We start from the raw sequence: 23,037 nt of genomic DNA, 5'->3' as shown, positions 1-23,037 counted from the left end.
ATGGATCCACATGGTTACCAGATCAGGAAGGATCTAGGAGAGGATGACAATGCAATGGTCCATTGCTACTCTAAAATTATAATGAAAATATTAGCCACTTCTATCCTGCTCCAGACCTTCCAAGTAAAGGCTTATACGTCCTATCCGTAAAGCTTTAGCCACACCACTGAGTTTCTTTTCCCCACCCACTGTAGCACGCTCTATATGTGGTTGCTGGGCTAAACCCCAGTGATGCTGCTGTGCCTAATACTCTTGAACCAGTACCATACACTAATAATCTTCCACCACTCAAATAGTATCTGATCATCTGCAACCTTCTGGTGGTCTCTTTCCACTGATGGACTTGGTGGCTGGTAAACTGTGCAGAACAGATGGATGACAGTGCGAAATTGTAAACCTACAAAATGCACCTTTATGGAATCGGTACCTCATAAAACAGCCAATTTGCGTAAACACAAGCCAATAAACTGGCAACTCTGTACAGAAGATCCGCAAGCATTAAACACAGGAAACAATTAAGCGGGAGGGACACATGAGAACCTAAGAAGAAGCTCTGCTTTCCTAAAGTAAAGCATAAAAGGATAAAACAATGAACAGCCCTCTAAGGTCTGTGGGTAGTGAGGAGAATTCTCAGAGAATGCAATTAGCTGTCATAGCAATAATTAATGTAATAAATGGGATTCCTTATGATTAGTCCTTGTAGGTTCCTCTCTGCTTTCCTTGTGTGCATGCCTGTGTGTGTGTGGGCGTCGAGGGCGTTTGAACCAGCGGGTCTGTTCTGCACACGGGAGCCAGCCGTCTGGCCTGCACGGACTCAATACTCATGCCACAGCATGCAGCTCGGATGGAGTGAGGAAAGAGCAAAACGCAAGTCAAATACTAATCATTACCACGTGCGGCAGTGCACATCATCTGACACCCCCACGCACACGCACACGAACACTAAACCCACCAAACCAAACCCACATTTCAGTAAACAGACATGGCGGGGTGCTGCCGAGGTACATGGAGCCTTAATTAAGAGCAAGTTCTCTTTCAAATCAAGTGAGAGCACTTCAAATTTCAGTGGGAAACTAATGTGAAAAATCTGCCGCCTTCCTTTTGATTCCTAACAGCCTTGTAATGGTCAGAGGGAAAATAAATGATCCATGTTTCTCATACAAATTCTTTCTTGTTCTTTCAAGGCAACTTTAGGTTTACAGCTCACAGATAGAGAAAAAAATGGCTACTGATTTGGGAATTCTTGGCTGATGCATAAAACTTTATAGAAAGAAGAAATTAGGGCTACGTCTGCTTGGATCACTGTTATGGAGAATTGTAATATTTGTAATATTAATATTATCTGTAGGACTACAAATGTACTAGACACACTAGAACACCAGCACATATACCAACGCTAGGTACTGCCTTCTTTTACTGCCAAAACAGCCTCGATTCTTAATGGCATGGACAATCCTTTGGCATTCTGTTCCCTGTTGATCCTGCACAAATCGTCTACTGAATTCAGACCTGGTGATTGAGTAGGTCACTGAGGAACCCTGAACTTACTGTCATGTCCAAGAAACCAGGCTTCTGCTTTGCAACATGGTGCATTATCATGGTAGAAGTAGCCATTAGACAATGAGTAAATCTAATAGGCTCAAATAGGCTGTGGCCCCAAGTGTGCCAAGAAAACATTCCTCACACCATTACACCATCTCTACCAGCCTGGACTGTTCACACAAGACAGTTTGAGTCCACGGATTCAAGCTGCTGACATCAAATTCTGACCCTACAATCTATGTGCTTGGATCTGGAGAATTGTGTTTGAGTCCAGTGTTGGTGAGCATGCGCCCACTGCAGCCTCAGCTTTCTGTTCTTGGCTGAAATAAAGGGGACCCAACATAGCCATCTGCTGTTGTAGCCCATCTGGCTCAAGGTTCGGAGATGTTTTTCTGCTGACCACAACTGAACAGAGTGGCTATCAGAGTTACCATAACCTTTCTGTTGGCTTGAGCCGGTCTGTCCATTTTCCGTTGACAATGATCTCATCACCAAGGTGCTCACTGAATGTCTACAAACTGCAGTTCTAGAAATACTCAAACCATCCGGCACCAACAACCGTGCCACTCTCTGGTCATGACTCATTTTCCCTGGCTCATTCTGATGGTTGATTTTAACATTACCTGAAGCTGCTGGCCTGTATGCATGATTTGAATGCACTACACTGCTGCTACACGATTGAGGGATTAGATAACTGCATGAATAAGTAGGTGTACAGATGTTCCTTATAAAGTTCTCAGAGAGGGTTTTTTTCTTGGCATCTGATAAGTTAGAAAAAGTGTTTTTTTTATTTAAATAAATTAAAAAGAACTATGAGTACAAATTATTTTATTCGCACTGCACCAAATCCAATTAACTAGGACTAATTATGCTGTCTTTGTAAAAGCTGTCATTCTCATTTGCAGTCTGCCCTGTTTCGATTAGCTACAACAACATAGTCCATCTTGGCAGCGTAGCATTTTCAACTGGAAGCTCAACGTTAAGTAGAGACTCTAGACAAAGTCTCGTAAGGCTGAATGGGATTTTGGCTTGTCCAATGTCGCAACAATAGTTTGCGAGAGAAGGAGTCTGCAGTCCCTGTACCGTGCTGTGAGCTTTATTCACGGCCCACTTGCTAAAGTTTAGCGTAAGGAGTCGCAGTATGGTAATGAACAATCATGTTTTATCTTGGTTCATTGAGCTCCGATGAGGCTGATACAACATCTCTCTTGTTACTTACGGACGTCCGGGAGAGAGTGAGCGAGAGTGAGCGCGAGAGCGAGAGAAATCTTTTGCTTCAATGGATTATAGATTTGATTTCTTTCCAGTGTGCACTTAACTGACATGTTGGGCCACAGAACGAAAATGACTAGTCCTTTTTTAATTGGCCAGCGTTTGCGTTACTCAACGTTTATGGGGCTTAAGAAAGATGCTTAAAAGGAAACACGTGAATGTAGAGAGTTAAACGAACACACACACACACACACCTCCCTCCCTCCCCTCAGGGAGCGGCCAGCGGGACTGGCGGAGTGCTAAATTGCTCTGTGTGAGTTTGGTCACGGCTGAGCTCTCCTTGAGATAATGAAATGACAATTAATCCGAAAGCTGTTGCCACTCGCTCATTTGCTCCCTCACTTGCTCACTTGTAAGAGGAGGGAAGGAAGAGAAGGGGTGGGGGGGGGTGGGGGGGGTGGGGGGTGAGAGAGAGAAAACTGCGCTGAGCCCGGCAGGCAAAAGCAGACTTATTGGGTTTAGCCCAAGGAACAGTTCCTTCTTCCAGCTGAACAGGCGCTGGCTCTGAAGAATTATTTGTGCATTTTGATGGACTGCTTCTTGCTGAAAATGTGGATTTTCAAAAAGGAAACTTTTCAGGAGAACATAGATATATTCTTCCAGTTTTGCACTTTATTTTATTGGGTCTTAGGCACTTAATCGATGCACAGAGAGCAGAGAGCTGATTTTATAAATCAGGTTACATAAAGGAAGACGAAAAAGGCTAAAAACAAACTACAAGCAGCTATCGGCTAACAGCTCCAACTAATATCAAGCAAAGGTTATGACTAGGCAACATAGACAATGCCTATTAAAATTATTCACCCCCTTAGATGTTTTCCCTTTTTATTGCTTCTTATGGTCAATTCGTTTTTTTAATTTACAAGAGCACTCTTTAATATTGAAGTGAAAACAAGTCAGTTATTTCAAAATTAGATTATGTAAAATAAGTGATAGCATTAATACTGTAATATATTTGAAGTGAATGACCTAATTCAACCAATGTCCAGGCAGTTGGTGACAGTAGTGAAAAGGAGATCACCTGACTGCAGTGAATGTGATTGTCTCAAGTGATTCTAGTAAAAAAGACACCTGTCTGAAAGGTCCAGTCACTGGTTAATTACTATTTATGGCTACAAATACACTGTGAGGGCTGAAGAACACTCCACATAGCTCCGTTAAACTTTATTGAAGAGTATAGTAGCGGATGGATTAAAAAAAAGTACAAATTACTGAAGCCATCATTATAAAATGGAAGGATTTTGGCACATGTGTAAATCTGCCTAGAGCAGGCAGTTCTAACCAACTGAGTGACCATGCAAGAAGAAGACTAGTAAGGGAGACCACCAAGACACCTATGAAACCTATGAGGACCAACAGTTTCACGTAGATGCAGGTCCGTATAGACCACCTGTGGCAGTGAGAGGACTGATGTTTAAAGCCTGTACCTGTCTGGACCTAATCTGCATCTGTGTGGGGGCGACTGTGGAAGTCGTGATGATGTGAAATCCTGGACATTTTATGCAATTTGAACATATGGTCACCCTAACTAAGCAAACACACCGATATGAAACACAGGAGCTGGTGAGAAGGCCTAAAGTGTATGTGCAGTGTTCGACTGTGTGAAATTGGTTGCCCTCCATTATTTACATCATTATATCTTTACACAGACGTGGCTAAATAAAATGAAATTGGCTGATTGCGAGCTACAGGAGCGAATATTACCTGGTTCTGATCATGCACCCCCAGAACAAGCCCTCTTGCCTTTGCTGCCACGACTGTGCTGACAAAAACCTCACTGTTTCATATTCCTAATTCAGAGAAGGACCTGACTCCTAATCCTTGAAGGGGACTGTGGAGTCGAAAGCAACATTCGCTCTGAGCAGCAGCCTCAAAAACACACAAGACAACACAAGGTGAGGGGGAAGAGAGAGAGAGAGAGAGAGAGACAGACAGTTCCTGCCTAGATAAAACTAAACGCATTATGCAGAGGGGAGAGATAGTGGAGCAACATCACAGTCGACTAATCTGGTGTTGCCAGCTCCTCGGATTTGGAAACAAAGGCGGCACAGAAGCAGGTACAGTTGAACAGATAAAGAGGGGGGGAAAGGAGTTGACTGAAAGGCAGAACTGCAGAAACCAAAAAAATAACACTTCAAATATTAAAAGACATGAAAAGACAAAGAAACTTCAAAAACAAACAAATAAAAATGCATTAAATCCAGTGCACTACAGTTACAGCACTTTCCATTCACCTTTACTGTTGGGTTTCCGTTTTCCTTTTAAGAGTTAAGCTGAAAGAAAGTTAGGACTGACAGCAGTGACATTAATGTGTAGCTTTACAGTTCACAGTACAGTAGGATTAGCTACTAAGGGCTGAGTATGTTCAAATAATGCAAATAATATTGATATAACTAGGGATGCGCCGATACCACCAGTGATACTGATACCAATACCAGAGTTTCAAGTTTCTGTCGATACTGAGTACCGATACCGATTCCAACTCTGATTTAAATACTCGATAGATGGCAATAAATCCTGATATTTATAGTTTTCCACTTTTTATAGGTTGTATTTTTTTATATCTTATCCCAAATAACATATAATACAATTGAAAGATTGAAAAAAATTAATTGCCACAATGCAGAAAAACGTGCAATGAGGGAAGCGCAATCTTGCTAAGCTCGACCAAACAGCTTTTTAACTGGTGTTTAAAATATTTTAGAGCAGTGAAAAAAATGCCAGTTTACAGAATGCCAGAAACAAAAACAACAATCAATTTCACATTTAGGTACATGTCTCTGTGTAAAAAGCTACTACAGTGTGTGGCTTTTAAACAAGCTGCTTTAAATGTAAAAGTTTCATTAAATGTTAAATGTTTCATTTAATGTATTTTACAAAGTTGTCTAAACGTTTGGTTTCATAAAGTATGCAAACAAAATGTTGGGTGTCAGTAAGCTTCATGGTATCTGTGCTCTCTATTGCCGATATCGAAACTGGGTGTAAGTGCCAGTATGCATCACTAGATATAACTGATTGCAGTGATGACTAGAATGCACTCCCTATTGATTCATTCATAACAGAAAGCCAAAGGAAATGTATTAGCCTTCTGCTTGCATTTACTATTATTTGCAATATATTATATATTTATACATTATACCTAGAAGTACCATAAAGGACCATTTTTGCATTAGAAATATGTGGACATGAAGAACATGAAAATAGAATAGAAATATGTGAACATGAAAGGCTTACTTCTTCAAAGCCTGCTTACTTCTACTACTTGTTTGTCTCCACTAGACCAATTATTTAATGTGAATTATTACAGGAAGATCCAGAAGAAATCCTCTCCTGCATCAGATAACTGGGGTTACACACAGGGCCCAGCCCACCCCCTTTCACTATACTCTTATCACCCACTACATCTCAAGCTCTCGCAGTTGGCACCTCCTTTCCTAAGTTGCTGTGTCCGTTTATGATCTGATCAGCAACACTTCCTATGGTTAAACGGTTAGCTTTCTGAAGTGAAATAATACACCGAAATGACACAGTCCTACATCTAATCCCATCAGCAACTTTTCCACTCTTCCGCTATCTACCAGATAAGGTTACACACAACCTTCCCTTCACTCATACACTCATCACCCACTACATCGCAAGCTCTTCACAGGGGTCAATCAGGTAGGCACCTCCCTTCGTCAGGGTTTCGCTGCAATAAGCCTGGAGGGCTCAACAGTGTAGCTCCAAGCTCCCCTCCATGCTCACTTCAAGGGATTTGGCAGGATTTTACTCACAACTTTGATAATACTATACCAACAGCACACGCACCAAGCAGTCTATATCTCCCACTATGCTACACCTTCAGTCCCACACTGCCCTTCCCCACCCAACCTCAGCCCTTCTTATCCACATTCGCTGACTAGATCTCTCAGCTACAAAAAAAAAAGAGAAAGAAATGAAATGAAACACTTTGCAGATGTGACTTTATTTTGCTGTTCACGGCAGGTTTTATTAAACACACAGTACGTCACTGTTTAACCCCTTATATCCTGAGCTGCCCTTAATATTGTACAGAACAATCCTGAGGAAATTCTGCACCTAATTACTGGGGTTACACATAGGGCCTAGCCCATCCCCTTCAGCCATACTCTTATCACCCACTACATCTCAAGCTCTTTCAGTTGGCAGGTTTTCGTAAACACACAGAAACATTCACATCACTGTTTAACCCCTTACACCCTGAGTTGCCCAATATTTCATTAAAATAATATCAAACTTAGAAAGCTGTATGTATTTTTTCTGGTGCATGGATAATCCACCAGGGAGCAGAAATTGTTTATTTTATTTAGTATATCTTATTATTATTTAATAATGATTTATCACGCTAATAAACAGCCTCAAAAACTCAAATACGCATCAAATATGACACACAGTAGTATCATCACTTGACATAAAGCTTCTTTACCAGTTTAAAGCATGCTCTCACATTTTTATTACAAAAATCAGTTCTTTTCTTTGCCAAAAGCGCTTCTTCTAGGGCAACGTTCAAAGAACCACTGGTAGCAGCTTTATTTTTGAGCGCACAGGGTGTTTAAAAGGCAGTTGTGAAGCCATCTTATCTCAAATAGCTTCCTTTGTTCTGTGTACATACCTTTGTGTACTTTTTTTTTGGTCATGTACGTTTTATCTGTGTACTGTGCCTATATAAGCTTTGTGGAACGGCTTTGTTTATTCGGATGAAAGGCAAAACACTGTTAGGGGTCATCATAAACTCTGTAAGTGGCTCATTCAAAATCACCAACCTCAGCCAGGGTCATCAACCCAATGACATATTTGTCAATATTTTATTAAAGATAGCCACAGGGATACAGGCATTTGATTTCAGACTGTTGATGTGGTCGATACCAAGTCGGTGAGGGGGTCAATGGAAAAACACACAAATTATTGCTTTCCTTTGTTGTATATTATATATCTGTAATGTTGTGCTTAAATTCATCAGAAAGATAGCCTTTAGCAAGAATATCAAGGAAAACTAATTCTTATATGTACTTTATATTAAATATACAGCATCACAGCATCTGAATCATTCTTTAAATGAAAGGAATTTATGTTCTACAGTTCTAACACACACACACACATATATATATATATATATATATATATATATATATATATATATATATATATATATATATATATATATATAATAACTGATATTGTCTTCAATTGCCAATTGTCATTTTATTTTACAGACAGTCAAAACGCTGCTGGAACTATAAAGTGGGCTATAAAGCATGTTTCTCATGTTAGCATTTACACATGCCCTCACACATCAGAATACACCACTGCGCTAACTGCATGCTCTCACAGTTCTCATGCTGTGCAATGCTCTGACAGTTTTGTCTTAGGATAGCCCTATAGCCTAGTCTCAGGTTATCTTAGCCCCGGCTGTGTTGTTTGTTTGTTAGCTATATCTGCTATATACTGGAGGCCTTTTCTTAGCCGTAACTTAAGCGCTTAGCTTTTGTTGTGTCCCTTTGTGTAGCATCCTTTACTCTACAGTGGCCAACTAATAGATTTCTACAGAAAGTAAAAGAAAGTAAAAGAAGCATGTGTACTGTCTCGGTAGAGCAATAATACAGGATTTTTACACAAATATGACTCTGGGTATGCAGCGTTATGCAGTTTTGGCAAGCATTGTCCTGCCTGCTGCATCAAAGTTACATAGTGCAGTTAGTGCAGCCTGGAGTAGCGACCATAGAGATGCTAGTCTCCTAATTACAACTCACTGGAGCATCTATTTTAAGGTAAAAATGCTACATAATGTTGCTTCAAGTGGTGTTTCCATGCCACGCCGAATTCAATGAGGGTTTAAATTCCATATTTTAATAATATAGTTTTCTAAACAAATGTAATGTAAAAAAAAAGCCAATACTGACCAATACTGATTCAGAATTCTTACCTGATACTGACTGGCCTTTGCAAGCTCCTGGTTAGCAGACTCCACATGTGAGCTGGTGGTCTGAATGTAGTCCTCAATGCTGTCTGAAGAGAGATGATTAAATTATTATTATCTCATCACTGCCTTCATGTTCATGCATCACTGTCTTTACTGGTGACAAACACACACACACACACACACACATCACATAGCAGCAGCAATATTAAACATGTATATCTGTCTTTTTCTGTTCAGTTTGTCCTCTCTGAATGTTTATTGCGTCAAATGTCCTCACTCATCAGAGACCACCACTGCGCTACCTGTGTGCTCCTTTTTTGGTTTTATTGCCCAAAACAAATACAGCTTCAGCTTCAGCAGCCATGTCTCCCAATCCTCATACTTGTTCCCATGAACCAGCCTTGCTCCCAGCTGAAGGAGGAGGTGAGCAACATTGTGTTGAATGATGTTACTTGGCAGCCCTGGTTTATATCAATGCAAAGCTTGCAGTGACCCAGGCTTGTTCCAGCAGCTTCCAGTGCATGGCAGCTCTGTACCTTGGGGGTTCTTGGGCTGTTCCTGACCATACAAACCTATTTCCTCTCAGCTGAGAATGACAGCTTGAGTCTTGTTCCTTAGCAAATTGGCTACACCTCTCAAAAACGTCTTGCTGTTTTACAGTTGATCCTGGCTTATGTTAATCTGTGATCATCCTTCTCAGATCTGCACTGAGCCCTTTTGACTTTCTCAATGTGTCTCTACTGTGTGTTGGTCAATCCAACAAGTGCTGTCCAACAAACCCTTTTTATTTAGGCACAGAGAAGCTACCAGCTGTAGTCCATCATGATCATGAACAGGAAGTTAGGAGGCCTTGGTCTTGGGCAAGTTAAATATACAATTTGGGACTTTTAACCCCACTGCATTAACACTCTGAGTGGGAGATGTATTTTTTTAACCCTGTAGGTATTATAAGTAAATAAATAAATAATGGATAAATAAAGGATTGTTTTTTACATGATAGTGAACGGTGATTCTGTCATTTTGAATTGTCTGCTGTGTGCTTACATAAAAGGGTAGATTACCTGCCGCACTCAAAGTACCACTATTAGAAGCACAGTATCTCCTAAGAGATTTTATTTGAGATGCCAAATAGCTTTATCAAACATATCCTGCAGTATATGCTCATACCGTGCATACTGACATGTTAGAAATGGTACCTGGCACACGTCTGTGAAATATTGTATCTACTCTACAGACCACTCACAGCCACGAGAGAGCATGTGGAGGCATACTGGAGCACTGCACTGCACTGTACCCTAAAGCTGAACTGCAACTGTCGACCTCCCTGATGCTGACAAAGGTCAACCTTCAGTGGTTTAAGCCACACACCACATAACTTAACCATTCCCACAATACGCTGTCATGTCATATGTGGCTGTGTTGTTTAACCCACACTGTAGCACACACACAGATTTGGGGTACATTTCGCATCACCCGTTTTCATATAAACCTTTTGTTATTTTTCCAAAAAGCAACTTTATGGAATTAAGTTCTTAATAACACTAATTATATTAAACTTTCACTATTACTAATGCTTGTATGTAATGTATATTTTTTAACATTACCTAAATGACTCTCACCTGACTGTTTGCTTCCTCATTCAGATATACAACTTAATAACATTAATATGAATTATTATTATAATAATAATAATTATTAATATGAATTAATATGATCTGAAATAAAATAAAATAGAATTATTAGTAATGAAAGTTATATAGTAATTAAATTATAGAAAATACATTTTATGTCTGTCCCAATGTTCTGATCAACTCTGTTACCTGTATTATAAAACCGCATACAAATCAGCAAAAAACAATTAAAAACATGTGATGTCACTTCCTCTGGTGGGAAACGGTGGAAGGCAGTAAAGTATGGCATATTTCACTGTACATAATGTTAAGCATACACCAACAGTGTCTACTTTGTTTGTAAAATCTTGTCTTGATATTGAGTGAATCTCTTGTTCAGTTTCTAATAAATGATGACGTGTTGAAAGTCCCTGAAATTCTGTTTTGAAAGTAATGTGTTTCAAATAATGTGTTGAAAGTCCATTAAAATCATGTTTTTAGACTTGCTATGTGGTATGTAATTTGATGTTAGCACTCTGTTATTGTCAACTCTATCAATCGTTTAACCTCTTAATGCAGAAAAGCATATTACACACCAAGGTGTAATTGTAGGATTAATTGCAGGGACAAACTGGTGGGGCTATTCTTTGGTAGCAGAAGTTTGCAATAACACTTAGAATTTTTTGGAGGTTAATTCTTCATTTAAAATCAGCTGTTTCGATATAGAGCTAATCCCTCATTCAATTTGTAATAAACAATAATGTGTTGAAAATCCATAAAATTCTGTTTTTAGAATTCTGTTTGATCTAGTTTGATGTTTTGGCACAAAATGATGGAAAGTGTCGACTCAATTATTGTCAACTCTATCAATTGTTCAAGTGGTTTAAAACAGTTTATTAATAAAATAGTTGCCAATGTGTCAAATCTTTCTATCCATGAAATGTGTCATGGTTTGTCACGAGACAGAGGCGGACGTGCTCGCAGGATAACGTTTTTAATACAAGACAAGAAAACAGAAACCAAACAAGCACAAAGTTTAGCCAAATAAAGAACACACGACTCACATAAACAGGCCAAATCAACAAACCATGAACTGACATGAACACAAATGCAGGACCAGGAACATTTGCGCACAAGCACAACCACACACATGCACAAGACCAGACAAGGGATGACTGAAACAAAGGGGTTCTTATACAGACGCTAACAAGAGACTCACGAGGAACACCTGGGACTAACAAGGGGGCATGGCTACAAAGGAGACACTGGTGGAACACTAATGGACAGGCGTGGCTAGGGCAGACAAGACACAAACAGAGCCATGTGCTTGGGAGCAAAACAAAGGCAGACATGACTAAATGTAGGCCTTATACAAACATACACATGGCAAAATCGAGTCCCGCCCCTAATAATTTCCCTCCCACACATCCTGTTTCACTCAAAAATATGTGACGTTGACTTTAACATCCTGTGTTGGAAGCATAGAAACTACGTCAGACAAAGGGAGCTTGAACGGTGTGGCATTGCAATGGTTTGTCTTGCATTTTGTTGTGGTTTGAACTGCATCAATTCAGACATCTGACATTACGTTCGTCTCCCCTGATGTAATCTGATGATGACATTTGAAATTCGACATTGCCTAGACATCTGTACCCTTTCAGACAGTGACGTCACAGAGAAATAAAGATTTTCCATCCCGGACATACAGCGCTCTAGCTGCTGTTAGGCTACGGATGCACAAAGACTAGGTTATGCTCTTGCTTTCCTAATTCAGAGGAAAGCCAAGCAATTATTAGCTTTGAATAATCCAAATGAGTTGTCTTGTACCAATGCACATGTACTTATTCTACCAAGTGAGAACATTGATTCAAATGCAAACTCAATTCCCTTCCCAATTAAAAACAAATGTGCGGTTCAGCACACACGAGGGCACGACTAAAGCAGGAGTGAGTGAGTTACAGCAGGGTTAAAGCAGGGCAGGCTCGGCAGCGCGAGCGCTGTAGACTTCACCTCCACCTAGCTGCTAGAACTAATGAGGTTTTGTTTATCTTCCTCTGATTTGATTTAGCGGTGGTCTCTGTTGCTGCCGTGCCAGGCGGAGAGGCAGCGAGGGAGGAGGAAATGGGGGGAGTCAAAGAGCCTGAGAAATATTGAGCTTTGATCAAATGCAAAAAAAAAAAAAAGTTATTTATTTTATTTTATTTATTTATTTATTTATGACATTTATTCGCTGAGAACCACTGGCTTTATTGCATTTCACCTCACTCCTCTTCCCTTCCTTGTCAAGTTCCTTCGTAAGTTCATGCACTTTGGCCTGATGGAGGTGCTTGGTCGGCAAAACCCAGTGTGTCACACCCAGTGAGAGCAGCAACAAAACCACTGATAGAGGAAAATTTAGAAAGCAGACAAGCGGAATAACCAGGGGAATCCAGTAGGGACTCTGAGTGACAGTGTGGTGTGTGTGTTTCTGTATCTGTAAGAAAACCACTGCCCACCAGCATTGAGCTGTGGAACTGTGTTCTCTGGAATGATAGTGCTCCACCGCATACTTTTGGGATTAGTTGGGCAGTTGGAATGAGCTGGGGTTGAGGTAGGGTGTTGATCTTCCAACATCCTGACCTCCCTAGCGCTCACAGCAATGCTCCAAAATGTAGCAGAAAGCCATAGTATACACAGTTATTCCAAAACACACAGCATATACTCTGTTAAATACTCTTCAATTAGAAAGAGACAATGTTGTCCCAATACTTTTGTCCATATTGTCCATTTCTGATGGTAAGGTTAGACTAACAACATTTTAGTGCAATTCACTCAATGGTGAATGCATTGTTGGTTTCAGAAGGGGTTGGTTTGAGTATTTCTAGAACTGCTGATCTCCTGGGCTTTCCAGCACACACGTCTCTAGGGTTTACTCTTTCTGCAGACAGAAATGCCTATTAGGTCGATAAGGTAGGTCAAAAGAGAATGGCCAGGCTGGTTGGAGCTGATAGAAAGGCTTCAGGTTACTCAGATAACCTCTCTGTACAATTGTGATGATCAGAAAAGCATCTCAGAATGTAGAGCACATTAAATCTTGAGGAGGATGGGCCACAATAGCGGAAGACCATGTCGGTTTCCACTTCTGTCAGCCAAGAACAGAAAGCTGAGGCTGCAGTGGGCGCATGCTCACCAAACCTGGATAGCTGAGGACAATGTAGCCTGGTTTGAGGAATCTAAATTTGTGCTAAAGGTTAAAATTTGTCACTTGAGTCCAAGCTTGAGTCCAAGGATCCAATGTGTATTGGTATGGGGAATGTTGTCTTGGCACGCTTTGGGCTGTTAATACCAATCAATATTTGCTTAAACGGCATAGACTGCTTGAGTAATGTTTCTGGCCGTGTGCATCCCTTCATGACCACAATGCACCCATCTTTTAATGGCTACGTTCTGCATGAAGATGCATCATGTCAATCTCAAAGGAATCGTGTGTAATTGGTGCCATTTTGAGAGCTAAAGCATTGGTATAGTCTTTTTAATAAATAGTTTGGTGGGTGTACAAATGGTTGAGAGCCTGTGATTTGATAATTACTGCAGTGATTAATGAAATTTTAAATCTGGCAACAATTCCTTTAGCCCGAACTGATGCAGTGAGTAGCTTCTCATTTCTTAAAAATCGTGGCTGTGAAAAATATGTTAGGTTACAGAAGGGTCAAATTTTTGGCCTGCTGAAGAGAGGGGTTCGCTCAGAATGCCGTACAAGCCAGAACTGCCACTGTGTGAAAGAGTGTTCCTGGGAGCATGAGGAATCATTTTCACACATGAATTGGCCACCACAGAGTCCTGACCTTAACCCCATTGAAAGTCTTTGGGATGTGCTAGAGAGGACATTTCATGGAGAGGTTCAACTCTGCCTTCGTCATGGGACTTATTTGCTTTATACAGTGTGTATACGCATATGTACGCAATGGCCTCGACTTATGTGTTGTGTGGCATGTCCTAAAAGACATATTCTGAAGGTTACACATCCTGAGCTGCTCATTTTTACAGTCAAAGCTACAAAAGGTTTTTATTGAAATGTGATAGTGTGGATAGTTGGTGAGACAGTCCTGGGATTATGGGATCAGTTTTGGACTAAAGCAATTGAACTGAAGTGAATTTTACTTTATTCAAAATATCAATAGAAAGCAGGAAAAGGTAGTGTTCGGATGATAAATTAACAAGCTATAATTTGAAACTTAAATTAAAATTTACGGACACATTTGAATGCGTTCCTATGGGGCCAAAAATCGGTCATTAAACGCCCGCTGTAGGAAAACAGTACATTGGATTAATACAATATGCACAAGCAGAGTAATTGGGTCCAGGTCCTACAATCCTGTAAAATTGTGATTCTACCTTGACAGCTGTGGAAGAAAAGGCGTTTACTACTATTAGAAGTGTTTATTATTCATAGAATAATAATAAGAAGATTATGCAGAACAGGAAGTTGCCTTTTTCAAGCAAGAAACAGCATGAACTAAGCACTATGCATGTGCCTTATCAGGTTGTACTCTCAATGTAGTTGTTAACACTTTTACATATTTTATTATATAAATAATATAATACTGAATGCAATGAGGACTGTTCAGTATTCAACCACCACTGCCTTTTCTAAGCATTCTGCTCCACTCTGTATATGTGAGTGTGCTTGTGTGTGAGAGACTCGGTCATGCAGATTGTTGGCAGACCCTTCTTCTCTGGGGAGACCACCCAGGTGCTTGTTCAATCCCTTGTCATCTTGAGGCTTGACTACTGTAACTCCCTCCTGGCTGGTCTTCCTGCGCGTACCCTCAGGCCCTCGCAGCTGATCCAGAACGCAGCTGCCAGCATCAGATTCAAAACCTTGGTGCAGGCCTACAATGCCAAAATTGGACTAGCCTCTCCATAACTGATGGCAGTGGTCAAAACCCGATCCGAAGCTCAAAGAGCCCTTTGAGCTTCAAGCACAGCTCGAGTTGATACACCACCTTCAACTTCCCCTGGGTATCCCAACCTTCAAGTGCCGACTGAAGACCATCTCTTTCATGAGTACTTAACACTAATTCTGAAGTTATGAAGTTACTTAAAGCTTTTAATTGCCCTTAAATATAGATATCAGTACTGACATTCTGCACCAAAACCAGCGCTTCCCAACCCAGATCCTTACATATTGTCTTGCAAGGCCATTTTAGTGGTTTTCTGCTCAAACACAGTACCTTCAACTCAGGAAGGGCTTGTTCAATTTGCTGGTTAGATGGGTCAGGTATGTTGGTAGCAGGGTCCACGCTAAAATGTGCAGGGCAGGGGGTTCTCCAGCACCAGGATTGGCCTAAATCACTGCTTGTTTTTGTGGAGGGGACATTAAGACTATAGACTATAATAATTTAATGTTTTATTTTCTATGTGATAATATATGTATTTGTGTGGATACATTCTAATGCTATGGTTAAAGCTACACAATTCTTACCACATACACTATATGGACAAAAGTACTGGGACACCTGCTCGTTCACGGTTCCTCTGAAATCAAGGGTGTTAAAAAAAGAGTTTGTCCCGTATTTCATGGAGTAAGTGTCTTTACTGGCCAGGGAAGAAGACTTTCTACTAGATTTTGGAGAATTGCTGTTAGAGATTTGAATGCATTCAGCAATAACATCCTTAGTGAGGTCAGGATGTTGGACAATCACCAACTCATCCTAAAAGTAATGCAGCACCATCATTTCAGAGAACACTGCTCCACTGTTCCACTGCTCTATAGTTCAATGCTGGGAGTCGTTATACCCCTCTAGCCCACACCTAGCAATAGGCATGGTGCCAATCCATCTGTGTCAGCAATGTCACCCAAAGTAGCTGAATGCATTCATTAGAAGGAGTGTCCAATTATATATAAACAACAGGCCTGATATTGTGTAGGTCCCCTTCGTAGCTCTGACCCAATTACACCTCTGAAGGTGTCCTGTGGTATCTGGCACCAAGACAATATCTGCAGTTTTTTTACCGGTTGTCCTTCCTTGGATCCCTTTTGGTAGGTACTGACCACTGCATATCAGGGACAACCCACAAGACCTATTGTTTTGGAGTTTAGGGTTGTTTAGCCATCACAATTTGGCCCTTTATGTCTTTAAAACTGTAAATCTGATTGCATGTCTTATCTAATGTCTTACTCTGATTTTTTGGACATTCAAACAGGGTGTGTGTGTCTAGATGTGCCTAGTATTGCACATTCCTTGATTCTAGATATCCATACTGACTTTTATATTTGGTTATATCTGTCCTTGGACTAGCTATCCCTATTCCAACATAGCTAGGGTAGTTTTCTGAGTGGACAAACTCAGCACTTTTGCAAGACATTCTTGATAAGAGCGTTTCTGCTAAACGGCGTAAATGTAAATGTGGGTGTAAGTACCAGTGACCAGAATGACCCTCTCAGCATGACTACTTCCTCCTGTCCCCCTTTGGATTACTGATCTATCATCCATGACCAATTACCATCGCAGTAAAAAGCTGGCGAAGATGAAGAATGGCGCCCTAAGAAACACCGAAAGAAGATGACACATTGTGCTGTCACTTAATCAATCAATATTTCAATAAGCGCGAGAGGGAGAAGAGGTGTGGTGTTTGATGAATCACCAGATGTGTGATATGAAGACCCTGCAGGGTAGGTGACATCTCTCTATTGTTAGCCTGAGTGCTACGGGTCATTAGGTTGAACTATGAAACGGGAATACCATATGAGACAAAGTTAAACGAACCTTGTAGCCACAGAGGGCCATGACTAACACCACTGTGAGCATTGTATTACCAGGATTGATTACACTGCCGTGATGTAGCAAATGGCAGCGCACACTTCTGAACGGGTCATGTTGGTTCTCTTAACTATCTGAATTATTCAGATGGTGTCGAAAGATGCATTCTAAGGGGACAATTTTCTTGTTTGCTGTGGTGCTGGATACTTTGGAATGGAATGATTTGAGGTATGGCAGAGACCAGCCATTGTTTATTTAATTTCCAGTAATAATGGTCATTAAGTACAAGTTCCTCATTTGCAGGAGATGTTTTAAGGCAAGGGCGATTTGACCAAAGGTCAAGGACGTCTATAAAACAGAGGAAAGTCAAAGGAAATAAATAAGACAATGGGACCCTGTAGACTCCCAACACTGCCCCAATCAGGGGCAGATCATAATTTAAAAGCTTTACAGCATTAGAAGATTTATGAAAGAAGAAAATCAAGCTCCATAAACATTTCCATCCTTCTTCTGTGAGAAAATGACTGAACTCTGTGGGCCTAAGGCCAAGTTCACACAGCAGGTAAAGGGCCCAAATCCCATTTTTTGTACCAAATACATTTTTTTAGGCTGTTCAGACAATCTTAATTCTTAATGTGAGCTACATCTAACATTCATCTGAATAGTTCATGCTCCTAAACTGGCACGCACAAAAGAGCAACGCTCCAAGTGTGGTTTCTGTTTCATCTATGGCAGCATCACATGAGCTTTCAAGTTCCAGATGTGACAGCTGGGCTTATGACCGAGAATGTAAAAAAAACAAACAAAAAAAAAAATTCAGCCAAAGGCACTTCTTTGGTTTTCGTCCTTCGCTTCCGTAACTTTTATTTGCTTTTGGCCCGTGGCCGCACTCAAGCATTTCTTTTAGAAATTTCTTCAAACATAAAGCAGTTGTGCTATATGCCTTCTCATCGACATCACCTCAAAGGAGATCTGTTACCTCGCTATGCCACTACTGTCCCTTCTCCCTTATGCGAAAAATCGCATAAAGTCCGATCTTGCTGTTCAAACTCTGACATGTACTGGATACGTTTTGGATTTCAATACCACATATGAAAGTGTCCCATATTACAAATGTCCGATTCACTGAGTTTTTGGCGCTCGCACGTGCACAAAAATAACACACACGTCACAAAAACAGGTTGGAGGTGGGTCTTTATCTGTTGTGTGAACGCAGCCTACCAAAAAAAAACCAAAGAATCAGAGCAGGCTTGTGGATATATGCCAACAGCTGAAGATGGTGATTTGGTTTTGACTGAAGGCATCATGAACACTAATAGCACAAAAAAACATTTTATTACAGTATGAAAAAACTTAATATTATAGAATAATATTCTACAACAGTGTAGCACCTACGAGCTTCAAACTTCAAACAGCTGAAGCTGCCAGTGTTCTCAGAAAGACAGGCTTACCACCCTTGAGGCCAGGCTAACATCTATAGATTTGTGTATAGAGCGAGTCTCCTTATAGAGTGGATGGTATAACTAGAAAAGTGGTTGCACAGCTAAAGTGGTTTCCACTGGTTGCTATGGTTTACCAAGTGGTTTCTATGATGTTGCTAAGGGGTTGCTTTGGTATCCCAAGTGGTTTCTTTGGTATCCCAAGACGTTGCTATGGTGTCACTATGTGGTTACTCAAGTGGTTGCTATGTTATCCCAGGTGGTTGCTATGAAGTTGCTAAGTGATTGATAAACAGGAGCTACAGTGATACAAGGGGATTGTAATGGTGCTTGCTTAGATGTTGCTAGGTGGTTGTTAGGCAGTTGCTACGGTATCACAGGTGGTTGTTCTGCTGTCTCAGGTGGTTATCCAGTGGTTGCTGTGGTACTCAATGTGGCTGGTTGGGTGTTACTAATGGATTCGTATCATTGTGATGTTTGAAGGGTGGCAAAACTTGTGCAGCCCATTTATTCTTATGGAGTAAAAATATGCAAAAATCAGCTGCCGTGGAGAAACTGTACATCCGGTCAAGAAGCTGTATACAAGCACACATCACACAATCAGACACACAATATAAAATAGTAAAAACTGCAGGATGAGTTATGTGATGAAAATGTGGCAGAAAAAAAAAAAAAAAAAATAATAAAAAAAATATAAAGTGTGGATATTTAGCTGTTGATGCTTTTATTTATTAGCTGTTTTTTTTTGGAAAGCAGACACTTGCACTTAATGGTCATTTTGACCATTCAAATAACCAAAGGCTGGTCTCTGGCTTCTGCCAGTCCTGCGACGCTACGCGCTTACACCAGCTCTCACCTGTCCCTCAGTCCTCTGTTTTAATTGAGCCTTTCATATGCAAAGGCTGGCTGCAAAATAAACTTATCAACTGGCAAAACATCCACAAAGCAGTCTACGAAAACACAATAAAACCACTGATGCTTTTTAATTTCCACTAGGCCCCACATCCTCAATTCATTAAGGAATTACAGGAACACATTCTTAATGACTCTAAATGAACAGACTTGACGAGCCCTTATCTGAAGACTCCTCAGCTGCTCTCTCACTCACTCTCTCTCTCTCTCTCTTGCTTGCTCCCTCATACACACACACACACACACATTGACAAATGGCTCAAAAATAGGGCAGAAATAATCAAATAATTAACCAATTAGGGAACTGCCAAGCTAAGCCATAAAACAAACACCTAATTAGTTTAAAACTCAACACAAGGTTCCTTGCTGCAGCACTGGATCACCTCTTTAGGCACTTCATAGACGAAGAGCATGTAGCTGATTGGCCTTTCAGCTGCACCATGACGGCTACGAGCGTACGGGAGAAAGTGCAGCATGGACTGCACTTAGACAATACAATAACACACAAATGCAGTAATATGCACATGCATACACACACACACACACACACACACACACACACACACACACACACACACACACACACACACCCTTGTCCCACCAAAAACCCAGGTTCTGCATATACTAATTACATATCTAAATAATACTGTTTATCTCTTTTCACCACATATCACATGAAATATCACACAATTATTATTATTATTACTCATCTAAATGGATCTGTGTTTTGGCATATCCTTTTGTGATCATCCCCTCTGTGTGTGTGTGTGTGTGTGTGTGTGTGTATGTGTGTGTGTTTGTGACAGTTGAAACAGCACAGCATGACCAATGGTTTTATAAAGTCATGACGCAGTTGCACAGGCTTTGTTACAGCAGCCCACCACTTCATCATGCTGTTGACTGCACTAAACTAAACACCTTGGATACGTCTGCTTCCCTTCACCATCCGCCGAGTCTCCAACATATAATAGACTGCAACTGAATACAATGCGATCTGAGACAAATACAAGTATTATATCAGATATAAATGATTTTGTTGTTGTTTTTTTTGCCATGTAGGTACCAGTTTCTGATCAGTAGGAAACAAACTGCAAATTAAAGTGTTGTTAGAAACCCACTTCACTCCACATAAGACCTGCAGACTCACCTCAAGATTCAACCCTGCTTGCTTGTTAACCTTTCCTCCAGCAGCCTGACCTAAACACTGCCTTCCTGAGCTCCACAATAAAAACATGTGTCTATAAAAACTGACCCCTATACACTCTTACAAAGAGAGGTGTTAGAAAGGCTTCTCTGACTGAACCATTTTTGGTTCCATAAAGAAACATTTTGTAAACATTTTCAGCTACATTGGTACAGAACCTTTATACTGACCTCTTTAACCCTTTCAAGTATAAAACAACATAAGTGGAAACTGAATAATTCATAGCAGATATTGAATAATTCAAAGTAGATACTAAATATAATTTATAGTGGATACTGAATAATTCATAGTAGATACCGAATAATTCATAGTAGATACTAACTATTATTCATAGTAGATACTAACTATTATTCATAGTAGATACTGAATAATTCATAGTGGATATTGAATAATTCATTGTGAATACTGATTATTTATAGTAGACATTGAATAATTCATAGTAGATATTAAATATAATTCATAGTGAATACTGAATAATTCATAGTAGATATTGAATAATTCATAGTAGATACTAAATATAATTCAAAGTAGATACTGGATAATTCATAGTGGATACTAAACAGTTCACAGAAGATACTGAATAATTCATAGTAGACACTGAACATATCACAGAAGATACTGAATAATTCATAGTAGACACTGAATATTTCATAGCAGATACTGAATAATTCATAGTAGACACTGAATAGTTCATAGTAGATACTGCATAATTCACAGTAGATAATGAACAGTTCACAGACAATACAAAATAATTCATAGTGGATACCTAATTCATAGTAGATACTAAATAATTCATAATGGATACTGAATAATTAACAGTGGATACAAAATAATTCATAGTAGATACTAAATAATTCATAGTAGATACTAAATAATTCATAGTTGATACTGAATAATTCACAGTGGATACTAAATAATACATAGTAGATACTAAATAATTCATAGTGGATACTGAATAGTTCAATGTGGATACTGAATAATTCAAAGTGGATACTGAATAATTCAAAGTGCATACTAAATAATTCAAAGTGGATACTGAATAGTTCAATGTGGATACTGAATAGTCCAATGTGGATACTGAATAATATATTGTAGACACATGGTTTAACAAACCCTCTGCAATTCTAAAAGCACATGTTCATTAACTGATTAGTTGAATCAGGTGTGTTGGGAGAAGGGAAAGCAATAAATGTGCAGGGCAGGGCGCCTCCAGGCCCAGGGTTGAGAAACACTGCTCTAGGTGATGCTTTGTACTGGATATGGTGACCTTAGGCCCATATGCTGCTGCTCCAGAGTCTCTCGTTCTATTGGCAATGCTTTTTCTGTGGAGATTATACAAGCTGTGTGTGCTCAACTAAAAGCCTGTGTCAACAGTAAAGTAGCTAAATTCACCAATTACAAGGATTGTCTTAGTCCTTTGGGACGTATAGTAAATATGGTCAAATCATTTGTTTATAAGGTTGGATTTGTGCCAGTTCATTTAGTCACTAAATGGTTTTCGTGGCATTTAGATTGCTGCAGCTACTCTCCCTTCTTTTGGTAACTAAGTAACCTGATACACACTGTTGTACTTTATAGGTGAAACCCCTGTAGATTAACTCGGACCCCTAAGCTATGTTTAATGCGGCAATAGGACATACAGCTATCATTCCAGCCATCTGACTATGATTTAAATAAAGTAAGGAAAAACAGAGAACCTTCTTGTGTACACTTGAGATTCATCTATGAAGCATTTTAATACCAGGTGTTAATGCGTGGGAGGTGTCTGGATGATGGTCTGATCATGGGCGAGCCAATATGGAAAAAAGCAGGTGTAAATATACCTCCAGGGAGTCTGTCTGTTTCTGTACAATACAGATAACTGCCAGTATCAGGCTGATGTAAACAAAGCCTTCAAATAACTCCCAGCTAACACTGATGTATGACCCTCATACAACGTTCAAGATTGTACTCTGCTTGCCTACCAGAATTTACCCATCCTGAATCTACACAACCTCGGGGCATGTCTCAATATTTACCCAATTACACCCACCCTACACTTCGCCCTGTAATCTGACTTCAAGATTTCAGTTGTGTTCCTGATCAGGGGGGTTCAATATCATCCATCAAAGATATTAGAGCTGCCACCGCAGAAAAATGGCAAGTGAAACAAAAGAAATTCTCAATGTTGTATTTTTCTAGTTTTGTAATTATTTTTTTTTATTTGTAATTAAAAATAAATGCACTAATAATTAATTAAGGTTTACAACTGAAAAGTGTTACAATTTCTAAGCATGCTATTTAGTCCATTTATGAAAACTCAAGCCACAAAAATGGCTGGTTTTGAATTTATTCATTTATATTTCTCAAAAAGTAGCATATTTCCATATATTTAGCA

At 39.9% G+C, this 23,037-nt stretch overlaps 1 protein-coding gene across 2 annotated transcripts in view; it reads right to left on the bottom strand.

Annotated features, from left to right (window-relative positions):
• Positions 1 to 23,037, bottom strand: part of tsnare1 (T-SNARE Domain Containing 1) — a 196,207-nt gene that overhangs the window by 41,485 nt on the left and 131,685 nt on the right. For both annotated transcript variants that reach the window (XM_072680070.1, XM_072680069.1), the window contains one exon: positions 8,756 to 8,838. In XM_072680070.1, the coding sequence (XP_072536171.1) occupies positions 8,756 to 8,838 (83 nt within the window). The remainder of the gene's footprint in view (positions 1 to 8,755; positions 8,839 to 23,037) is intronic.

This window comes from Salminus brasiliensis, chromosome 5 (assembly GCF_030463535.1).
Source record: "Salminus brasiliensis chromosome 5, fSalBra1.hap2, whole genome shotgun sequence".
Classification (NCBI taxonomy): domain Eukaryota; kingdom Metazoa; phylum Chordata; class Actinopteri; order Characiformes; family Bryconidae; genus Salminus; species Salminus brasiliensis.
This window is presented reverse-complemented; position numbering and strand designations above follow the sequence as displayed.